The sequence below is a fragment of the Crocuta crocuta genome, unplaced genomic scaffold (genome assembly GCF_008692635.1).
Source record: "Crocuta crocuta isolate KB4526 unplaced genomic scaffold, BGI_CrCroc_1.0 scaffold141, whole genome shotgun sequence".
Lineage (NCBI taxonomy): Eukaryota > Metazoa > Chordata > Mammalia > Carnivora > Hyaenidae > Crocuta > Crocuta crocuta.
Window position 1 is genome coordinate 5,766,496 of NW_027527951.1, and position 23,633 is coordinate 5,790,128.

The 23,633-nt window shown below is 42.4% G+C and overlaps 1 protein-coding gene across 2 annotated transcripts in view; it reads left to right on the forward strand.

The window, feature by feature from the left end:
• Positions 1-18,055, forward strand: part of NCOA2 (nuclear receptor coactivator 2) — a 103,332-nt gene extending 85,277 nt beyond the window's left edge. Inside the window, exons 15-21 of one of the 2 annotated variants that reach the window (XM_077752452.1) lie at positions 1,522-1,800; positions 2,478-2,555; positions 3,939-4,173; positions 6,002-6,179; positions 6,844-7,042; positions 8,828-8,917; positions 14,199-18,055. In XM_077752452.1, the coding sequence (XP_077608578.1) occupies positions 1,522-1,800; positions 2,478-2,555; positions 3,939-4,173; positions 6,002-6,179; positions 6,844-7,042; positions 8,828-8,917; positions 14,199-14,210 (1,071 nt within the window). In that variant the 3' untranslated portion in view covers positions 14,211-18,055. The remainder of the gene's footprint in view (positions 1-1,521; positions 1,801-2,477; positions 2,556-3,938; positions 4,174-6,001; positions 6,180-6,843; positions 7,043-8,827; positions 8,918-14,198) is intronic. The other variant, XM_077752453.1, reaches the window with a different exon arrangement.
• Positions 18,056-23,633: the final 5,578 nt, after the last annotated feature.

The window sequence follows — 23,633 nt, forward strand, 5'->3', positions numbered from 1 at the left end:
AACTGAATTATAGAAACATTATTCAGTGGATTTGGGAAAGGAAGAGTACAAATGGCTATTTGTGCATGTCAGAGTTGTGTGTTTTCTTAAAAAACTGGAAATTATTTCATTTCTTCTCTGTTGATGATGGGCAAATATTTAAAGTTCTGAGACAGTTTCTTGAGTGTAGTTACTCAGTTCAGTAATGAATTCAGTAATTCGAGAGTGAATGGCTTCCCCTGGGCAGGCTCCACAGGCCCCGTCCACATCTTTACCACTGTGCTGGAGAGGGCAGCGGGCCGCGTCTCCCGGGCGGAGCGCAGGACCTCGCTGGCATGAGCCAAGGATCATGGGCAGCACCAGGCCCTGCTCTAACTGGGGTAGACTGGTTTGAGGAAGACCTAGGACGTGACCATGCTAGAGAAAGCCTCAAGAGATGCTCTTGCTGTTGGGTCCTTCCCTCCTTGTATCAGGAGGGTTGTAGCAATTACTCCTAGAAGTAGAAGGAAGAGGAGAATAGAACTAACCAGGTATGCCTTTCCACCCGGAACACAGACATCTGGGGCCACCTGGGTCTGAGGTGATCCCTCTTGTAGAAGTTCGGGATTTTCTACACCTGCCTCCTTCTGACCCAGATAGATAAGGTAACCATAAATATGTCCAGTGGGTAATAAGATGGTGGCAAACTGAAGGAAGTCCTGGCAGCCACAGAATACAGTTAAATAAAGGCAGTGTATCACACTGGTGAGGAGCTCAGGCGCTAAAGCACAGACTGGATTGGAACCCATTACTTAACCGGCCAGATAAGCTTATGGCAACTTCCTTCATGTCTCCAGGTCTCACGTTTTGTTATCTGCAAAATGGGAATAACGGTGGTCGGTGGTCGGTGCCCCAACACTGCTGATCCCAGCGAGGTTCCAAGGTGGTTGCCTGATTATTCATAGTTGCAGCAATCATGTTAATCAGCGAAAAGACTTAACACTTCCAGGGGACATTTGCATTTGCATTTTTTTTAATTTTTTAATTTTTTTCCCTTGAATAGTTTATTGTCAAGTTGGTTTACATACAACACCCAGTGCTCATCCCAACAAGTGCCCTCCCCCATGCCCATCACCCTCCTTCTCCCCTCCCCCACCCCCATCAGCCCTCAGTTCTGAGTATTCAAGAGTCTCTCATGGTTTGTCTCCCTCCCTTTCCCCAACTATTTTTCCCCTTCTTCTCCCGCATGGTCCNTTTAAAGTCCTGGTCAGCATCTGATGGGGAAGTGAGGAGGAGGCATCCCACAGTCCTGGCCCAGTTCTTCCTTTGGAAGAAGTGTTGTTGGGGATCAGGCCTGACCCTGCTTGTTTCCTCACACCAGTGCATCTGTTGAAAAAAGATATTTTCTAGGAAGAGAGGTAGAGTCGAGTTAGGTACCTTTGTATAGCAAATACAGTGTAAAAAGCTTCAAATATATGACAGTGAGAGAAAATGACCTTATACTGACTCTACTGTTTATAGTGGTTGTATTTACTTGCTTGTTACCTGGGGCTTTCTCTTCAGAGCCAAGCAGTAGACCCGGAGCAGTTCTCCAGTCAGGAATCCAACATCATGCTGGAGCAGAAGGGCCCGGTGTTCCCACAGCAGTATGCGTCTCAGGCCCAGATGGCCCAGGGGAGCTACACCCCCATGCAGGATCCCAACTTCCATACCATGGGACAGCGGCCTAGCTACGCCACACTCCGCATGCAGCCCAGACCCGGCCTCAGGCCCACGGGCCTGGTGCAGAACCAGCCAAACCAGCTGAGACTCCAGCTGCAGCATCGCCTTCAGGCACAGCAGGTGTGCTGCTCATGGGCACCTCCGGGAGGGGTGGGGAGTGGGCAGTGTAACAGCCGTGTCCTTGGGAAGGGCTGAAAGCTCATCCCATCCCTTCCGAGATGACCCTACAGCTCATGCTCTGTTCAATTTACTGATTTCCCTTCTGTCTTGTCCACTGACTCCACTCTAGCACAGAGCAGCTGTCCCGTTTCCTAGCCCTGTTACTTACCAACGGTCTAGCCTTGAGCTCTATGAGCCTCAGTTTTCCTGTCTGTAAAACGGGGCTGCTGGTGCAGGGCAATGTGTATATGAGTTAGAGGTGGTTTCAGCCCAGTGTGAGCACTCAAGACAACAGTAGCTCCTGTCCTTAGTCCTATCCCATGACCGAAATTGTCACTACTAGCTGAGTGGTGGCAGAGCAGTGCCGCCTTATAAGTACCTAGTTAGCTCAAGAAAATGTGTTCTTATGAAACAGGCCCCGACAGATTTCCATAAATAGTCCACAATACTTTCTCAGTTATAAGCAATGTGGACCCTCACTGATAACTAGCTTTGTAAGGGAATTCAGCTGTGAACCATGTGGTTTCAGTACCTGACGCATACAGTGTTACGTTGGGGAGGGCGATTTCTCAAGAAAGATGATTTAAAATATATTCCATTTTAAAAATGTATTGATTCTTCTGTCTGTATGCATTTAGAATCGCCAGCCACTCATGAATCAAATCAGCAATGTTTCAAATGTGAACTTGACTCTAAGGCCTGGAGTACCCACACAGGTAAGGAGCCGTCAGCTCTCCCGGAATCTGTTGAATTTCTCTGTCATTTCTTCCTCCTCAGTGTCCCAGGCAAAGTTACTTAGAAAGCCATATGACCCAGATCAATACCATGGATCTGCGATGTCGTTCAGATGTCCATCTAGCCTGTCACTTTTGTAGTTCCACTTTTACTGCCAGGTGCAGTCCGTTCTCATCGTTCACTTGCACTGTGTTCTGTGAGGTTACTGCAAACACCTAATTAGCGAATAGTGAACGCTGCCCCCAGGAGACATAAAGGGCTAGGTTCCTGCCACCACCAGCCTCTGGTGACAGCATTGGCATCAGTCTGTCAGTACATGACCTTGTTTCACATGTGCTTCACTTTGAAGAAATCTTATTTAATAGATATTGTTGATTCATTACCTTGAACTGAGACACCAGCTCTTGGCTCTTCCCTGAAGGAAGCTCCCCCGACACGCGCCTTCTCCATCAGGCACAGCACAGCCTCTTGCGTTTAGGAAGGCCACCCCGCTCTTTAGCACGGCTCTCAGGAGCCACGGGCAGCAGCAGAATCGCCCGGGAAAAGCACCCCAGGGAGAAAAACACAGAACTGATGGTCCACAGAAAGGACACTTAGAGTGTGGGGCTGAAACAAGACGGCGAGCGCGGCCGGGCTTCGGCCTCAGGCGGGGTGACGCGCACCGTGGGCGTCGCAGGCTCTCCGCCGGTCTGCGCACGTCCGTAGGTGGTGGCAGCGCCGTGAACACGGAGCCGTGTACGGATAAACCCCAGCAGGTAGTCAGGTCGCAAGTACGCAGTCCGTGGGGAGGACAGGGTTAGGAGCCCATAAACAGCCTTTTACCTCTAACTGGCAGCACGCCCTGACATCCCGCCCCCGCGTCCACCCTCCTCCCTCCTCCCCCNCCTCTCCTTTAATGGATAATAACATTGAACTTACCCATATAAGTCATTGCAAGATTTGATAAAAATCGTCATCTCTGTAGAAATTAGAAGCTCACATTCTCACCCACCGACTGTTCAACTCTAAAATGTTCTTTCCACGTGGCATCTGGGGGGCTCATTCAGTTGAGCATCTGACTCTTGATTTTTGACTCCAGTCATTATCTCAGGGTTCATGACAGCAATCCCTATCTTGGACTCTGTGCTGTGCGTAGAACCTGCTCAGGACTGTCTCTCTCCCCCACTTGCACTCCCCTCTCTCTCTAAAATAAAAAATAAAATACAATAAATAAAATGTTCTTTCCATGTAATTTTATTTCCCAAATGATTTTGCATGAGACAGTACCATTTGTTATCTTACTTCTAACATACGGTTTGTTTTTCAATCTGTGTCTTTCCCCCAATGTTCCCCTCCATGCATTCCCCACTTCGCCCCCTCTTTAGGCACCTATTAATGCACAGATGCTGGCCCAAAGACAGAGGGAAATCCTGAACCAGCATCTTCGACAGAGACAGATGCATCAGCAACAGCAGGTTCAGCAGCGAACACTGATGATGCGAGGACAAGGGCTGAACATGGCGTCAAGCATGGTGGCTCCTGGCGGTTTACCAGCAGCTCTGAGCAACCCCCGGACCCCCCAGGCAAATGCACAGCAGTTTCCATTTCCTCCAAACTACGGTACTGGACTTACATCCCCACCCCCCCCACCTTTCACCAGCCCTTTCTCCCCGGTGTCCCCCGCTCTTGCGTCTCAGCTCCTCTCTCACAGCTCTTTGCATGGCTCCCACATGAGTGGCTACCCAGGGAGCGATAGGCAACCTGGGGGGACATTTAGGGACTGTCAGGGGTCCCCAGGCCCAGCCCTGTGCCTTTCGGTCTCTCAGCTCAGGTACCGCCTTTTCTCTCAGTGCAGGTCTTAACTTTAAGAGTGACCGAAGTAAGTGTGCGTGCGTATCATCTGTCCGTCAGTCGTGTGTGTGAGTGTGTATGTGTGTCAATGTCTGTAAACACAGGTACTTATGTATATATTTATTTTTGAAAATCTCTGAGTCTGACTCAAATCAATAGATATATACAAAATGTTGAAAGACCTACATGAATTCAAGCAATTAGACTTTCTCCAATTTTTGGAAAAAAAAAAATTATACCAGGGGGCCTGGGTGGCTCAGTCAGTTAAGCATCCGACTTCGGCTCAGGTCATGATGTCACAGTTTGTGGGTTCGAGCCCCACGTCGGGCTCTGTGCTGACAGCTAGCTCAGAGCCTGGAGCCTGCTTCAGATTCTGTGTCTCCCTCTCTCTTTGACCCTCCCCTGCTTACACTGTGTGTGTGTGTGTGTGTGTCTCTCTCTCTCTCTCTCTCCCAGAAATAAAAAAAATAAAAAAAACATTAAAAACATTTTTTTAAGATTATATCAAATCTTTAATGAATAGGTAATTCCTGAGAAGTGTTACAGAGAAGCCCCAGTGGAAGGCCCCTTCGTTTTCTTCATATTGATTTGTTATTTAATGTCAGTCTTAAGAGACAGATGTGTAATGTCATAAATATTCATATTTGTGTGCATGTCATGTTCAATTAATAGTTGAATTACAGTAACATTAATATTCAAAATGACTTTTCGTATCTTTTGCCAGAGTTATCTACAAATAATTATCAAGTCTATGTAGTGCTTAAATCCATGTCTCCTGCTTCTTTCAAGAACCAGACAATGTGCAGCTTTTTCTATGTGATCATAAATTTCTCTTTCTCAGCTAATCCAAGCATTAACTATGCACGTTAAACACATCTAGGCAAAAAATGCACTTTCCTTAATGTCCTCCTTGAAATTTCCTACATTGCCGCCTTTGTTTCTAAGCTCCTTTCCTGTTTCCTTTCTGATGACTTCGAAAAGTCTTCTAAAAGTTCCTTCTCTCCTTTTAGTGTAAATGCCTTTGCTTCTAAACTGAACAAGAAGCTTACATTGAATTTTTGTTTTATGCTTGCTCATCTTAGATAGCACTGAAGTACCATGGAACCCTTTATAATGCAGTTACTTATTTTTTAAAATGCATTGATCTCATCATAGAATGACTTGATAGAATAAAAAAATTATTCAAATGTGTTAACTTTTCATACATAGCTAAACTTCAATCTGATTTAAAGTTTAAATAATCTAATTGTAGCGATACATAAAAATTTAAAGGAGAAATACACACGTTCGACCCCTTCTGGATTTAGAGAGGGATAAGGGGAAGGCACAGTATTCACTCTGTCTCTAGACATGGTGGCTAACCTGGCTCTTAGGCACCCTTGTAACTACCGTAGAGAGTCAACATTTGGAAATTTTTTTCTTCGTGCTTTTTATCCCAGTTTGGAACGTTTTTTAAATGTATGTGGTTAACCAGCATATGATCAGATATTTGAAAGTAATTTTCTATGTGTATATAATTTGAATGTTCTCTTTTCTTCCTCCCAGTCTCTACAATAAAATTAACAGTCTCCTTTGGATTTTTGTTTTGTTTCTTAAGGAATAAGTCAGCAACCTGATGCAGGCTTTACTGGGGCAACAACGCCCCAGAGCCCTCTGATGTCACCCAGAATGGCACATACCCAGAGCCCCATGATGCAGCAGTCTCAGGCCAATCCAGCCTACCAGGCCTCCTCTGACATGAATGGGTGGGCGCAAGGGAATATGGGTGGAAACAGGTAGGCTCTGTTTCTGTGTCTTTGATATAAGTGATCACCAAAGAATCTTTCTGTAGACCACCTATCTCTTTTCTGTATTTTTTTTTAATTGAGTAAGCTCTGTGTTCAACACGGGGCTTGAACTCATGACCCTGAGATCAAGAATCACGTGTTCTACTGACTCAGCCAGCCAGATGCCCCATCTTTTCTGTATATTTCTTAATTTTTTGCTCAAGCAAGCAATAACAAGTAAACTACAAAGTAGGAAAGTTACTAGGTAGGTAGAAGTTACCGGAATCTACAAAAGTTTAGTATATTTCTTGGGAGTAAAAGGAGCTCCCATGAGAAGGTAATTTAAGACCGAAATCGCTCTGGAAGGCATCCTTTATCAGTACATGTAGTAAAAGCAAACAAATAAAGAACTTGTTTGGTGCAAATAGGAAAGAGAAAAATATACTTCTAGACCTTCACAGTGATATTAGAAGAGGAGTGTGGTCACCGCTACAGCCTCATTGAGCACTTCCCCTACCATCTCTGACCTCACCCCTGGCTGGCTGTCCCACCCTGGGTTCTTTTGGCCAATACTTACTCATCCTCAAGGAAATGCCTGAGAAGCAAGTGCTCAAAACTCCCTGCCTTTTCACCCTCCAACTCCTGACATTTTAATCTTTTCCTTATGTTCTAGTATGTTTTCACAACAGTCCCCACCACACTTTGGGCAACAAGCAAACACCAGCATGTACAATAACAATATGAACATCAATGTATCCATGGCAACCAACACAGGTGGGATGAGCAGCATGAACCAGATGACAGGACAGATCAGCATGACCTCAGTGACCTCCGTGCCTACGTCAGGGCTGTCCTCCATGGGTCCCGAGCAGGTGAGCACCCTGAGGAGCAGCCCATTGTCTCCTGATCACTTTTTGTCTATTTCTGCATTCCGCGTATCTCTCCATGTACTTAACATCTGCCATCAACTCCCACATTTATTTTGATGAGTGTTTTCTCACCTTACTTTCACCTGTGTTAGTGCAACTAACAGAAATAGTTGTTAGTGACAAAATAAACATGAAAGGATTCCTGACTTCTCAAGGATCTTTTAAAATATTTCTTAACTTTCTTGTCATTTAAGTATTTTATTATTTGAGGAATTTAGCAATATCTAAAAAGAATTTCTAAAAATGCAATGGTGAATGTACTTCTTAAATAGCTTTATTTTGGATTTATAGTTTAAGAACTGATTTTCTTCAAAATGAAAAACCAGATGAATTGCAAAGGCCAAACTAACTGCTTGCCATCCAGTTAACTGTATTTCCACCACCACCACCCCCTCTGCCCCCATCCAGTTGGCTTTAAACAATATTTCACTCGTGCAGGGAGACTGACACTGATCATCCAAAAACTATTCTTTATCATCTCTGGGATGTGAGTGCCATGTTTTTCTGGTCAATTTTTTTTAAATTTTTTTAAATGTTTATTTTTAAGAGAGAGAAAAAGAGCGAGTGTGTGCACGAGTACGAGTGGGGGTGAGGGGCAGAGAGAGAGGGAGACATAGAAGCTGAAGCAGGTTCCAGGCTCTGAACTGTCACCACAGAGCTCAACGCGGGGCCCAGGCTCACAAACCGGAAATCAGTGGAGGAAACGTGGTGTTGATTTTGAATTTTCTACAGAAAGGGCCACCAGTGGCTCCTGATTTGCTTTCTAGGGAGATGGTACAAAGCAGGGGCCATTCAGGTGGTCTGCTCTACCATGGGTCCTAGTCAACCTACCTAGAAGTAAACTGGTGCATTTTTCTTAATGCTTTTTTATTTTTGAGGGAGAGAGAGAGAACAAGGGAGGGGCAGGGAGAAAGGGAGACACAGAATCTGAACCAAGCTCCGAGCTCTCAGCACAGAGCCCAATGCAGAGCTCAAACTCACAAACCATGAGATCATGACCTGAGCCAAAGTCAGATGCTTGACTGACTGAGCCACCCAGGCGCCCCAAATTGGTACATTTTTAATAATCCAGATTGCTTTGGCAAAGAAACTTTTACATAGATTTAAACCTTTTGAATATCAGAATTTGGAAACCAAAAAAAAAATACAACTGCAGCATGTTTCTTCTGATAAAACCAGTCCTATACGGTATTTGCATTTGTACACTTACTTTGTAATTTGTGAAAGAACTGTATGAATGCTAATGGAATAATTCACTTAAGAGTCACAAAATTCAGCACTGCTATGTACTCAGACTTGCTCTTGCTAATCAATAACTTGCCTAAGTAACCAGAGGTATTAGGAGCTTCTCAGATAACTCCAGAGTCCCAAATTTGAGTCATTGGTCTAATTTGAACCAGCCGAAAAGGTGAACATGTTAAGGCATGAAAACGTTTCTAGTATTATCGAGACTGTCAAACTCCTATGCAAAATGCAAATAAAATTTAATTTTGAAGGCAGTTAGTTTAAGTATTTCTTTCCTTGTTCCTCTAAACTCCCCCACCCCCTGCCAGATCTATACATGAGAGAGTAGATACAGGGATGAAGCTGTTTCTACATAGCCATCTTTCCCCATCCTTCCCCATAATTCTATTCCTGAAACAAAGACGAGGAAGGTCGGCCGGTTGTTCCCTGGAACACTTTTGGATGTCCCACTGAACACAGCCACTGTCCTGTCTGTGCCCTCAGGTTAATGATCCTGCTCTGAGGGGAGGCAACCTTTTCCCAAACCAGCTGCCTGGAATGGATATGATTAAGCAGGAGGGAGATGCATCACGGGTAAGAAACAGCAAAGACATTTGTGGATCGGGTAGTAAAGTGGACATGGATATTTTATAGAGCAAAATTGGCAGATATATTGTCAGCCAGATTGAAGACAGTTGTAGCACTTGTGATTTTTAAAAATATCTTCTAATGTCATCTGATATACAATGGCTTTTCTGTGAATAATTATTTCTTTAAGCTCATTTTAATTGAGCTGATGGTGGTATATGAAGTAAGAATACTAATTTTGCCCTGTAATGGTATTATTATAGCAAAGCAAAAAAAAAAAAAAAACAATGGATTAGTCGTGTTAGGGCAAACTTTGATTTATTTTTACTTTTTCTGAATCGCGATGTTAGATTTTCAGGAGGAATAAAAGGAGCTAACTTACAATTATTCCCTATCCCTTAATTAAGTCTGTTTATTCCTTTTAAGAGTTTGTCTAGGGGCGCCTGGTGGCTCAGTCGGTTAAGCATCCGGCTTCAGCTCAGGTCATGATCTCACGGTTTGTGGGTTTGAGCCCCGCGTCAGGCTCTGGAGCCTGTTTCAGATTCTGTATCTCCCTCTCTCTCTGACCCTCCCCTGCTCACGCTGTCTCTCTTTCTCTCTCAGAAATAAATTTTTAAAAAAACCATTAAAAAATTTTTTTTTAAAGTTTGTCTATATTTCACTTTATTTAAGCAAGAGTCTTAAATATTATTTGCATATTACCTTCAACCTTTTGTTCCAGGGAGAGTGATATTACCATGTTCAATCAAATCTTGAAACAGAATAATCCATACTTAGAACCCAACTGAATTGTGTGTCTAGAAATAGATATGTTAACAGGAAGGCTCTGTGAGCAATTTAGCACATAGATAAATGGGCCTTTGGGGCCCTCTTAAGGTAAGGGATATAATCCTTAGCAGTAGATGAGTTTCTTTTAAGTTAAAAATTCTCTCTCAATGGAGAAAATAGTGTTTAGTTTCCTAGAGAAAAGTGGATCTTGGTTGGTTTTGTTAATATCTAGGTTTAAAAAGGAATAGATCCAGTGGTGGCTGGCTCAGTTGATAGAGCATCTGACTCGATATCTGGGTTATGAGTCTGAGCCCCACATTGGGTATAGAGACTACTTTAAAAAAATTAAAAATGGGGCTCCTGGGTGGCTCAGTCAGTTAAGCATCTGACTCTTGGTTGCGGCTTAGGTCATGATCTCCCGATTCGTGGGTTCAAGCCCTGCTTGGGATCTCTCTCTCCCACTGTCTCTCTCACTCTCTGTGTCCCTCTTAAAATAAATAAACTTCTAAAAAAGTTAAACATTTTTTTAAAAAGCATAGATCCAGACTTTAAATACAGGGTGCGTGAATGTTCTCTTTGTGGTTTTTCTTGTTTAAAGAACCATAACCACACATGGTAGAGAGGCCCATGGGGTAGGAGTCTTGTAGATGATATCTTTACCTAGATGCAGAGCTCTTCTAAATGGTTAATGTTGCTATAGTAAGCCAAACAAAAAACAGAGTATGTTTTGTATTGACCATGTGCTTAGACTCTAAATGTGCCACTGAAGTCTGAAGCCCCTGGGGGGCCTCGTGTCTTTCTCCTGCCGGTCCAGCCTCCCCACCACACCCACACCACACTGCACCTCTACAAAGTGGCCACAACAAATCAGTGATGGCTTATGTGCAAAAAGTAGAAGCTTGAAACCTGGGATGCATTTCCCAAAGGAATGACGACATTAGTGATAATTACACTTACACTAAAAGAAAACCCAGGTCAAGCCAAAAGTGCCAGGGAGCTTAACCTCTGAGTACTTTGTAGCTCTGTGGGAGGAAAAATGCATTTGGGGGCCAGAACTGCATTTCCCTCCCTGAACCCACCATGACAGGACCTGACCTCCCTTCCTCCACTGTCAGTGTGGCTGTGTGCTGGCCTAGGACAGGCCCCCACAAAGCAAGCACCTGGGAGAGGCAGTTTGTAGGGCAAGGCCCTTGGGTACCCTGCCTGGGCCAGGACAGCAGCCCAGCCTCAGTTCGTCTTCCAAGAGCCCCCCCAGAATGACTTGCCTTATATCCTTCTGCTGCCCTGTTACCTCTTAAGAAGAAAAGACTTATTGACTATACAGCAGAACACTTGAAGGGTCCCCTAATGTTCTGTTTTGTTTTTTCAATTCCAGAAAAAACTCACAGGTATAGAGTATATGGTGCAAGCCTGATTATCTGCTAAGAGCTTTATTTAGATTAGTTCATTTAAACCACATCACAACCGTATGGTAGAACTACTGTTTTGAGGGCTTGAAGACTTGCCCACGACCCAGAAAGACCAGGAAAGGAGCCCAGACAGGCTGCCCCACACACACATGCGCGTTACTAGCCCCTGCACTCTACTGCCCTCTTCCCCAGAGGGGACACAAGCACCTATGACATTTCTCACAAAAAGGTTTTATGCAAGTAACGTTGGAGAAGCCCCAAAAGAAACATTATTTCCTTGTTTGGCTGCCATTCCCTTCTTTTTTTTTTATAGAGCCTAAAGGGGAAAAAATACACATACTGTGGGACAGGCAGACAGTAAAGATTTGGCTACATATTGAAGAGCGTCCTCAGCTCAGGCCTTGGGATACTAAATCTCCCAGGAAGGAAACCCCTCTGAAGCGAGGAAAGGGAATATACTTTTGGTCTCTAGTATACAGGGACCATGCGGACCCTTCCGGCATATTTAGGCCTCCCCAACACTTATGGATAAGGAGACGGAATCTCAGAGGATGAGGGAATTTGCCCAAGCTCACACAGCTAGTGTGTGGGGGCAAGAGAGGAGGGCCACGCTGAGAAGCACCAGAGAGAAGCAGGGACCTCCAGGCTGGAAGGACTAATCCACAGAGCGGGGCCCGGGCACAGTGGAGAGAGAGTGGTGCAGGCATGGTGGGCCAGGAGAACCACTTTGTGCACATCTAGGCACCTGATGGGTGCCCGCTAAAATTCAAATAGAAAGCTTAGCATCGAGGTCTCAAAAAGCAACTTTCAGTCAATATAGGATGTTCTCTCCATCAAAAGTACCTTTCAGGATCCCTGGTGAGAACTGTCTCCCTGTAGTCATCTAGCCTTGGGCCATTCATGCCCCTTCTACTTTCTCTGTTTTTCCCAGTCCCTGTCTTGAATCTGGCTTACCCATCTGTACTTTGTTCATGCTGAATGTTAAGGCCAGAGGACAGTCTGTCAGACACTCTTGTTTCCTTCAGAGAATAATATGTACAGAATATCCCTTCTGATCCATGAGTAATAACTGGAAATCACTGCACCTGTCACCGTACTACTGATGTGTGCAGAGAGGGGTCCAGTCATCTCTGTCCTCTCGTGTTTCTGTGTTCTCTGCTGCTCTTGTGAATCAAGGAACTTTTCAGAATTTATATTGGTAACCTGGTTCAGTTTGTTGAGCTAGAAACCAACCAGTGATTCATTACTAACTGAATCAGTATTCCACTTATCTTGAAATGAAGATTCAAATTACACCTTGCTTTGAGCAGAACTAGTATATATAGATGACTGTGGATTTACCAAAAGGCTATGTGGAGAAGGGCGGTGATATTATGCAACCAAAAGATTGTGTTTCTTTTACAAGGACTTCCAGTATTCCTCTGTTTTACATATGTTTAAACATATCAAAATTGAGTTTACTGGTCAGCTGCATGGCTCTTGTATTTACTAGTGTTATGGAAGTTGATCACTACCTAGGACCAGCTTTGAGGCGGTGATGAAATGGATAGCGGTGATGACATTCACCCGAGTACTTTCTGTGTTCCAGAAACTATTGAAACACCTCATGTACATGATTTTGTTTAATCCTCACAACAGCCCTAGAAACTATTAGGGATAGAAACATTAAGTGATTCTCCGCCCCCTAAAGGGACACAGCCAGATGCCAAGGCAAGCCAACCAGTGCTACTGTCGAGATCCACATCGTGCTCAACACTCTCTCTCAGTACACTGGTCCTGGCTGATAGCTTCTTACTGACCTCCATTCATGTTAAAGAATACTGCCTTCAAGTTGCTAAGGATGTTAATACTTCTCAGTACAATTGGTTTTTCCAGTTGAAGGATTTTTTGGAAAATTGAAGGATTTTTTCATATTTCATTCAGAGCTATGGAGTATTTCCATATGAAATCATGTGACACAAATTGGAAATAAATATATAATTCAGCTTTATATCATACAGAAAAGCACATTAACTGTTCTTCTCTAAGGGGAAGTACAACCAGAGGTATTCTCCTATACTAATGTTTTAAGCTTGGGAGAATTGTGCTCCAGACCAGGAATGTAATCCCATCTTTGACCACTAGAATTCATGATCTGGCAGCAGTTTCCCCCAATCTCGTTTTCCAGGGTACTGTGGTGAAATTGATTGTTTTGGGCTGACCTTACTCTCTGACTAGATAATCTCTAATGGCTCTGATGTGCTAACTGTATCCCCATATCTAAACCCAGAAACAGTTGTTATGTGTTCCCACAGCAACCAATATTTCCACACGTAACTTGGACAGTGCTGTTACTTGTCTCCCCGGCCCACTTGATGTTTTGATAGCAGTGACCAGAAATATATTGTTACGGTTACAGCACCTGGTACAGAGTGGATGATTAATATTTGCTACATGGAGGAAACCTTTTAGGGGGGGAAACATAGTCAACAGCCAAAGAAAAGCACTGCACCAACCAGATACCTCCAACATGATTCTTGCTCACTACAGTCCTCACTCAAACCATCATTGCCCAGCAACCAGAAACTGGCAAGAGTACCCCTAGATTCAAAACCCTGGTTTATTGGCTCCCTGAAGTCAGGAAAACACCCCCACGGAACGATTGGGGTATCTCTGTAAGGGAGAGTCAAGAAGCACGTTTCATTGAAAGTGGGTTTGTACTGAATGATTTTAAGTAAGGATTAAGGAAGTGGTGGTCCCTTCTGAATCGGATATGGTCAAAAAGCCAGGGCAGCTCAGCAACGAGATACCTCCCTCAACGTCGTTTGAGAGGGTGGGAGGTGACATTGGTGCAGGATGTCATTGGTGAGAGAGCAGCGGTGATCCACTGAAGCCTCTCGTCCTTCAAAGTGGCGCATAGAATCTGCTGGCCTTAGGGAGGGTTGTGCTCAGTTAGGAAGAGTGCCTTCTGCCTGTCTGCCTCAAACTCAAGTTAACTCAGCCAGACGCAGCCTTTGGGAACGATACTATTTAAAAATGACCAAGTATATTGATGATTTTGTGATGAGCTTTATGATGGTGTTATAAAAAAATCAGAGGAACTTCACAATTTTCTCTCTGTTTTCCTGCAGAAGTACTGCTGACACTGAAGGTAGCTGGTTGCTTCTCTCTTCAGCTGATGGGGCTCACTTGCTCAAAACACATACCGGCCCGGAGAGCTGTGTCTATTTGTTTTGACCCAATCGACCTGCCAGCCAGTTCTGCCAGAGCCAGGTCAGCAGATGGGCCGGGCCCTGGCTCCCAGGGTGGAGCCCACCTGGCTGTTGCAGGAGGAGCCGCCTCTTCTCTTGACAGTCTGAAGCTTGCGTCCAGACAGTTGCTCAGTCTGTTCACTGCATTCACCTTAGTGCAACTTAGATCTCTCCTGCAAAGTAAATGTTGACAGGCAAATTTCATACCCATGTCAGATTGAATGTATTTAAATGTATGTAAGGAAAACAACCATGCTCTTGTTCTGTTCCTGTTTGGTTCCAGACACTGGTTTCTTGCTTTGTTTTCCCTGGCTAATCAGTCTTGTGCAAAAGATTAAGATTTCATCTTGGGGAAAGAAAAGAATTTTTTTAAAAAATCAAAGTAAAGATGTTTTAAGCTAACCCTGCATTTGGGATAAAAGCAGAGCAGACCATGAGACCATGGACAGCGCTGTATGTACAGAGACACCCAAGAAGTGAAGACCAGTAAAGTCATAGTTGAATCTCTGTAAACGCTCTAGAAACTGTGGTGGGAAGAGCTTCCGTTACCGAACAGATGAAAAGGAGCCAGTGAGAGGGCTGTTAATATTAACAAGTGCTTTTTCCTTTTTTCCTTTGTCAAAATCAAACTAGTTCACCTAAATTGTGAGTCAAGAAGAAATTGTTCTTTTCCAAACTAAGTTCCCTTTAGATCGATCAGACAGCTTTGATCACCATCTCCTCTTCTCCATCCGGTCCTGACTCTTCCCTTCCCCTGTCAGCCTTCCCCACTTTTCTCCACTTTCATTCATTTTTTTTCTTTTAATTTAAAAGCAACAGAAACCAGGTAAGCCCTTTACTTCCTTAAATGTTTTGCCAGCCACTATCAATTGCTAACTATTAAATTTCAGAAAAAAAATGCATTTACTGGCAAGGAGAGGAGCAAAGTTAGGACTTGATACCAATCAAACTAAGGACACCTGCGTTGAAAGCATGTTTATTCTGTTCCCCAGCAACACTGGCCCACGAGAACGGGAGAAAGTAACTGTGTTTAAAATTGACAGCAGATATCACAACAGATTTAACCTCCGCCATGTGTTTTTTATTTTGTTTTCTAGCAGTGCTGACAAAGCCGAAGTTTTGTAAGGTACATAAAATCCAATTTATATGTAAACAAGCAATAATTTAAGTTGAGAACTTAAGTGTTTTAATTGTATAATTTTTGTGAGGTATACATATTGTGGAATTGACTCAAAAATGAGGTACTTCAGTATTAAATTAGATATCTTCATAGCAGCGTCTCCTAAAGGTGTTTTGTAAAGGATATCAATGCCTTGATTAGACCTAATTTGTAGACTTAAGACTTTTTATTTTCTAAACCTTGTGATTCTGCTCATAAATCATTTATCTAATCTATATGATACGCAGCCGCTGTAGGAGCCAATTCTTGGTTTTTATATGTTTATATTCTTTCTTAATGAACCTTAGAAGGACTACGTGTTACTAAGCAGGCCACTTTTATGGTTGTTTTTCTTGCCCACTCTGGTAGGGGGATAATAATCTTTTATTAATTGGCATCAGTTTCAGACAACTGCAATACCAAGAAACTGATGGCCTTTTTTGAGCTATTTCTCCCCAACCCCTAATACACATACTTTCTTACCTAAATTTCAGAATGATGTCTTTTTGATGTCTAAAAAGCAAAAGCATTTTATATCTCATTAGCCAGGCTTTTTAGGAACAGAGAGGTTTTTCCTTGAAATTTGATTATTTGTGGCAGGGTGAAAAATGTACAAACTACCCCTATTTATATTTATATCTCTCTCTATATGTACAAATTATGGAGTATAGAAAGAGATATAGCCCAAAGATAAGTGGTTAAGGAGACAGTCTGAAAGTGTTGCTCCATACTAAAGAAATTTTCTGGAGATTTGCATTTCGATAGTTTTTTCCACTTGAGAGGGGTCTCGCTACAGGGAGGTGGCCAAGGAACAGCACTTCTCGGCGGCCACCAGTTCACGTGTCCCCCTCGAAAGGCTCTACTTTTCTCAGCCCAACCACGGGGTTGCCCAGTCATGATGGAAAAAATGAGCAGATGTTGGCCCGGAACTCCATGACCTCATCAGTGTGATGAGGCTCACATTACAGTTTACTGTGACCGGTTTTAAGTTGATTTTTTAGAAATAGGTGAATAGGAATGACTTTAACTTCATACAGCACAAAAGAGAAATGGAATTTAAACTGGCTTTAAGTCCCTTTTCACTAAAACACTGTCCCCAGAATATCAGTGTATCTTTTATTGTTTATCCATCTGCCCACTGTGTCTTCATGTCAATCCCAATTCAGACAAATCTGCAGACCTCTGATACCGGTAATTTAGAATAACTCATGATCATTACTGTTTTGAAGGAGAAGAGATTATAAATTCTCTGATGGCTCAGACCAGGTAATGGATTTTGCTTTACGTCTAATTGAGAAGAGAAAAGTCAGTGAAGGAATCCTCTGATCATATTGATCACTACAGAAGCAAAAGCCAAATCAATCCCCTTCATTATCAGTATTTCTCATGCTGTAAACAATAAATTTGTCAGACTGAGTACTTGGTTTTGTTTAATAGAACAAATAATCAGTGTTTTACTTATATTACTAAATGTGAAAACACATAATGTGAAAAGTATACATACATTAACTTGGTTGTAAAACTCATTTAAGTGTTCATGTAAAGTGCTAAGTTTAAAAAGTGAAGTGAGCTGTTTTACTACAATGAAATCGTTTGACTCAAAACCTAAAAATGCCCCTCCCACGTGTATCTCTTACGGCCTGTAATAACTGAAAGCAATGTTTTTGCAGTTTATATAATGCAATTTTTAATCTGTGTTTAAAAATGGAGTTCATATGGGCTTAACACATGAAATGGGTGGCACAGATCCACTTGCAGAACCCAAAGATACACAATCAATTTTGAAATGCAACTTAAGCCATTAATTGTTGGTGTGAATTTAAAATTTTCTAGTATTTGTATGGTAGTATGCTGCCTAAGAGCAAAGCATTCTCTGCACAAAAGAAAATTACTGTAGTGGCTTCGATTTTAATTAGAATTTTCTCCCTGGTGTTTCTTTATAGAGGAAAACAAAATCTTTTAAGTTTCTTACTACAGGTAAAAGCTATGTGCGAGAACCTCAAAATGCTAAAATCTAGCATAATGCCTTAGATCTGTTTTTAAGTCTTGTATATTCCTACATAGCTGTCCAATGTATTATATTTGTATAGTGAATTGTGTACAATTTTTGAATAAGTGCATCATCACTTAACCTTTATGTTGTTGACTAGTGATGATGATACATTTCTTCAAACATTTAACTGTCATTTTTGTTCTTTTGTCATTTGTGGGTTTTATTTGTACAGTTCCTCATGAAGTTGCATCTGAGATGTGTGTATATGAAAAGATTATACAAGGGTAAAATTAAGCAATATATTAACTATGGTTCTTCAGGAGAAAGCTTACAGTGTTTCAGGTTGTGATTTATTTTCAAAATGGAGTTGACTCTGAACATCACTTTGTTCACCTGCATTGATGTTTGTATTTCTAGTGTGAGCAGTTTATGCAAAGGTAGATATATTCAGAGAAATTTTAAATACATTTATGCAAGTTAATATTGCTTTGCTGATGCTATTTGCTTATTTGATGTTAAATAATGCTATTGTAAATAAAGAATTCTGTTGTTATTGCATCATTTAATAAATTTTAAAGCCTTCGGGTTTTACATAGCTTGGGAGATTTTAATGTGTTTATATTCTATCTCCATTCGCAATTGCACTTAAATTTTAAAATACCTGACTTGCAATTTAATAACTCCTTACATACATAAAATAGTTGACACTATTCCTAGCACTTTAACATTTGATTCTTCCACTGACCCATTTCACAGATTTTCAGTTTGAAACCGAGAGAGGCTAGGTCTTGGTTAAGATTATCTAGAAATTTAATGGCAAATACAGGCTGAACATAGGTCCACAGAATCCCCAATGAGGTCACTACTCTCCTCACCACACTGTTCACCTCTCATTCCCCGTTTCTCCAAAAACGTGAGATCAGTATGGACTTCTGACTGGTTATTCAGGTTATACGTTACATATCAGAATACTCACGATGGTTTTAATCATTTTATTAATAGCTGATAAACAATACAAGTATAATTCCTAAAACCCAACTTATAAACTACATGAAATACTAGTAGATATAATCTGAAATTGTATTTTTATTTTATTTTTTTAACGTTTATCATTGAAAGACAGCATGATCATGGGAGGGGCAGAAAGAGAGGGAGACACAGAATCCAAAGCAGGCTCCAGGCTCTGTCTGAGCTGTCAGCACAAAGCCCAATGCTGGGCTCGAACTCACAAACTGTGAGATCATGACCTGAGCCAAAGTCAGACACTCAACAGACTGAGCCACCCAGGCGCCCCTGTAATTGTATTTTTAAAAGATACAAAACCAAAATGAGTGAATAGAAAACTCTGTCAATGCTGGTGTGCCTGGCTGGTTCACTCAGTAGAGCATGCGGCTCTTGATCTTGGGATTGTGAGTTCAAGCCCCACATTGGGTATTACTTAAAAAGAGATTACTTAAAAAATAAAATCTTGGGGCACCTGGGTGGCTTAGTCGGTTAAGCGTCCGACTTTCGCTTAGGTCATGATCTCTCGGTTCGTGGGTTCGAGCCCCGCATCGGGCTCTGTGCTGACTGCCAGCTCGGAGCCTGGAGCCTGTTTCAGTCTGTGACTCCCTCTCTCTCTGACCCTCCCCTACTCACCCTGTCTCTCTCTTTCCCCTAGAAATAAATAAAAATATTTTTAAAAAAATAATAAAAAAAATAAAATCTTTGGGGGGAAAAAAAGAAAACTCTACCAATACCAATAACTATATTAAAGGAAAGAGAAAATCATGATTAACTTTAGTAGATGCTATTTGATAAATTTGCATAGGATAAATTTCAGCCCCCTTTCGTGAGAAAACCTCAAGGAAAAATAAAACCTCTAAGAAAAATAAATGTCCTAAAGTTATTTAAGGTTATCTGATGCAATCCCACTGACACATCTTAAAGGTTAAATATTAAAGGTGTTAGTTAAAATCGGAACAAGGAGACCTCCATTACCAGTGCTGAGAAGTGAAGTATTACTACTAGAATAGAAAAGAGATTTTCAATTTGACCATCTATACAGAAAACCCAAATGAATCAGTTGGCTCTTGGAATAAATTAAAAAGCTCAGTCAGATGGCTAGACTGTACAAAAATCAATACCTCCTTTCCACACCAAAAATCAATTTTTTTCAAATCTGCATTTATAATACCTATAACACAATGCTTATAAAATAGGATTACAACTAACACAAAGTGTGAAAGACCTTTGTGAGTTGAAAACTATAAACTCATTATTTAAAAGACAAAGAAGGGGGCGCCTGGGTGGCTGAGTGTCTGACCGTTGATTTCAGCTCAGGTCACGATCCTAGAGTTGTGGGATCAAGTCCTGCTTTGGGCCCTGCACTGACAGCATGGAGCCTGCTTAGGATTCTCTCTCCTTCTCTCTCTCTCTCTTTGCCCCTCCCCTACTCATGCTTTCTCTCTCAAAATAAATAAACTTTAACAAATTTTATAAAAATAAATGAGATAAAGATTAGGAAATGAGAAAAGAATATGAACAGATAATGGCTACTAAATATTAAAAGATGTTCAACATCATTAGTAATAAAGCACAAACTCAATGAGATACCTTCTTTCCTCCATTTGGCAAAAAAAAAATTAGCAATAGTCCAGAACAATGGACTTTAGTGAGAATATGAATCCTTTGGCATCCAAAGCAAATGTCTGTTTCAGTTTGAGGAGACTGGTATATCTTATTTGAATTTTGGGTAGCGTGCATCATCAAACTGCTGAAGAAAGTCAAACTGCTGAATCTGGCAACTGCTCAGAGAGTCCTCTCCAATACAGAGCATCCTTCAAGATGTCTGCTTACTGCCATATTTGAACCTTTCTCTTCTTTCTTAGCTTGTATGTTGCATTTCTTAGCGTTTTTTCTTTTCTTACAGATTGAGAATTGTTTGAATAACTTTCAACCTTTATTCTGTTCTGATCAATGTATTTCAAGGTTAAAATTCTCCTGTTTACTGCTTTTGGCAGCATCCTACACATTTTGTCTACTTTTTATATCAGTTAAAATCTCCAGTATGGCTCTGGGTTTTTCTTTCTCTTCTGTCACTTTTTCCTTATTGTAACCAAAAGCAGTGTTTTTAGGAGCATGTACATTGCTCCTAGATGAACTGACCATTTTATTATATAATGCCCCGATTCCTCTCATAATCTTATTTGCCTTGTTTTCTTTGATACTAATATAGGCACGTTAAGGGGCGCCTGGGTGGCTCAGTCGGTTAAACGTCCGACTTCAGCTCAGGTCATCATCTCACAGTTTGTGAGTTCGAGCCCCGCGTCCGGCTCTGTGCTGAGAGCTAGCTCAGAGCCTGGAGACTGTTTCAGATTCTGTATCTCCCTCCCTCTGACCCTCCCCTGCTCACACTGTCTCAGAAATAAAAACATTAAAAAAATCTTTATAAATATAGGCATGTTAAAACTGGGTTCATTCTGCATTCTGTGTCTTTATTCATCCTTTTGCTTCAACCATGTAAACAGCCTGTGGGTAGTTCCTAGGTTTTTATCTAGTTTTCTATCAGTAAGAGAAAGATGTATATTTATCTCTTTCTTTCTTTAATTATATCACCTTTGGGGCGCATGGGTGGCTCAGTTGGTTAAGCATCCGACTTCAGCTCAGATCATCATATCGCGGTTTGTGGATTCAAGCCCTGCATCAGGTTCTGTGCTGGCAGCTCAGAGCCTGGAGCCTCTTTCAGATTCTGTGCCTCCCTCTCTCTCTGCCCCTCCCCCGCTCATGCTCTGTCTCTGTCTCAAAAATAAACTATAAAAAAATTTTTTAAATAATATCACCTTTGCTTTTTACCTTTTGAAACGTTGTTATTAGACACATAAAGACATGTGCGCACACATGTATGTAACAGCTATATATCCTTTTGATAAATAAACTCTTTAATCATTTGATCAGAAACTGGAAAGTGAGGAAGCAGGCAGGCAAGAATCAAGGGAAGAACATTCCAGTAGAGCAAACAATAAATGCAAAGGTTCTGAGATCAAAACCAGCTCTGGTGTCCAAAGAACAGACAGAAAGCCAGCGCGGCAGGAGAAAATAACTAACTGAGAGAGCCGAGCAGTAGCATATAAGGCCAGGGTGCATATCATATAAGGTCTTATAGGACAAGACAAGGAATGTGGAATTTAGTCTGACTGTAATGGGAAACCACTAGAGAGGTTTCAGCAAGGGAGTAACGTGATCTAATCTATGTTTTTAATATACTGGCTGCTGTGTGAAGAAAAGCCTGTAAGAAACCAGGCTGTTGAGGAGACCAATTAAAAATGGAGGACTGAACTTATGACTTCACATTAGGTGCCTCTAAAAAATCCCACTAAAACACTAAAGACCTTTCTACAAAAGCATAAACCCACAGGGACAAGGATGATAAGAGGCAAAACAACAGCAACAATGGTTTTAGAAGCTCAAAGCAGTAAGAAGAGTGACAACTCCTTTCGTAGACCTAAGAAAGCTGAATGCTAAGCTAGCCATGAGTAACGCCAAAACGCAAGCAAAGTTTCACCACAGAACTTCTCCGAGGCTCAGGAATTAGCAGGTGCCCCTGGATGTGGGCATGAGAAGCTGGCAGATGTGCTTCTCTCCTTCAAGCAAATAATATCCTCAACTCGGACAGAAGAATGAAGTTATATTCTGCAGAAAAGGTTACAGGAGGGTCGGGGGGATGGTGTTGTACAGAAAACAGTATTATGTGAGATCTTCACCAAATTAGCTTTAACACTCTCCAGTCTGGTTGTCTTCACAAGGGAATCTGACAGCCGCAAAGGAAAAACCTGCAGGTACTAACATTTGTGGTTTCCCCATGAAAAATCCAGTGTCCCCTGACAGTGAAGACCACAGTTGACAACCCTGCCCACAAACATTGAGCTTCCAAACATTTTTTAGTGCCTCCCCGTAAAACAGGAGCGCATAGCCAAGGATCACCATACTTCTAAGGACACACTAATGTGAAGAGACCGCAACAGCCCTCAGTTGTGCAGGGCAATGTGGTGACCTGAGGGCCCAATTTGCTGCATAACTCCCACGAACAATTCCCAGCCAATGGTGGAGTGCAGCAGGAATAAGACAGGCCCACTCTTGGGAGCTGGGACTGCTGCAGTGAGCAACTTTGCCTCCAGGACTCTACATCGGTCTTGCCAAACTCCGTTAGCATTGCATTGCACTCCAAGGCTTTCACCTAACCTTCCTTCTCAGTCAGGCAGCTCTTCTAGTCTGCCCTGGATTCCCCCGTACTTTCCCTCACAAGCATGTCACCTAATAAACCACTTGCACATCTAATCCCATCTTGACAACTGATTCTTGGGGGTTCCAGACCAACACAAATGAACCAAGAAAGCAGACAGTAAGATGGGAATTTGGGCCTGACACTTGAGGCCAGTAGAAGAGAATGTCATCTTGGTCAGGAAGTATGGCACAGATAGTCTTTGACACAAGGTAATGGCTCAGTTGCTAAAGATTTCACTGGTGGGGGCCTGGGAAAATGTGGAGGAGAACTCTGTGGCAGGTAGGATGATGCAGGACATTTGAAAGATGTGGGGCAGGAAAATGCCTGCAAAGACAGAGGAGAAGGCTGATTACTGCCACATTGTGTTGATGCCCTGCAGAAGGTCAATGAGGCTGAGGGCTGTTAAGGAGTAATTAACACTAAATATGAGCCCACAGGGCCTCTGTGGCAACACCCAAGGAGGTTCTTATCTCCTGCAGTGGAGGAGCAGACAGCTGAGTGTCAGGCTAAAGAATGCATCATGGGGGTGGGGGGGGGGGGGGGGGCGGGGACAGCAGGAAGGGGCCAAAATGGCAGAAAAGGATAGGGTTTTTGGCTCTCTCATCCATAAAATACAGCTAGTTCAACACTAAACCATCCTGCTCACCTATAAAACTGATTTGAGGATTAACACAATAGTCTGCACAACCTGAACCACAGAACTCAGCAGGTACTCAGCACAGAGAGGTGAACTGGGAGAGAAAGAAGCTGCTGAAGGCAAGGAGTTGTTTTTGCTTGCAGAGAGAGGACGAGATGAGGGTAGAGTATGGGGAAAGCACTCCCTCCCCAAAAGCAACTGGAGAAAAAAATGGAAAAGTGGAAACAGCCAAAGGGGCTGAACAAAAAAGGGAGAAAGGAGAA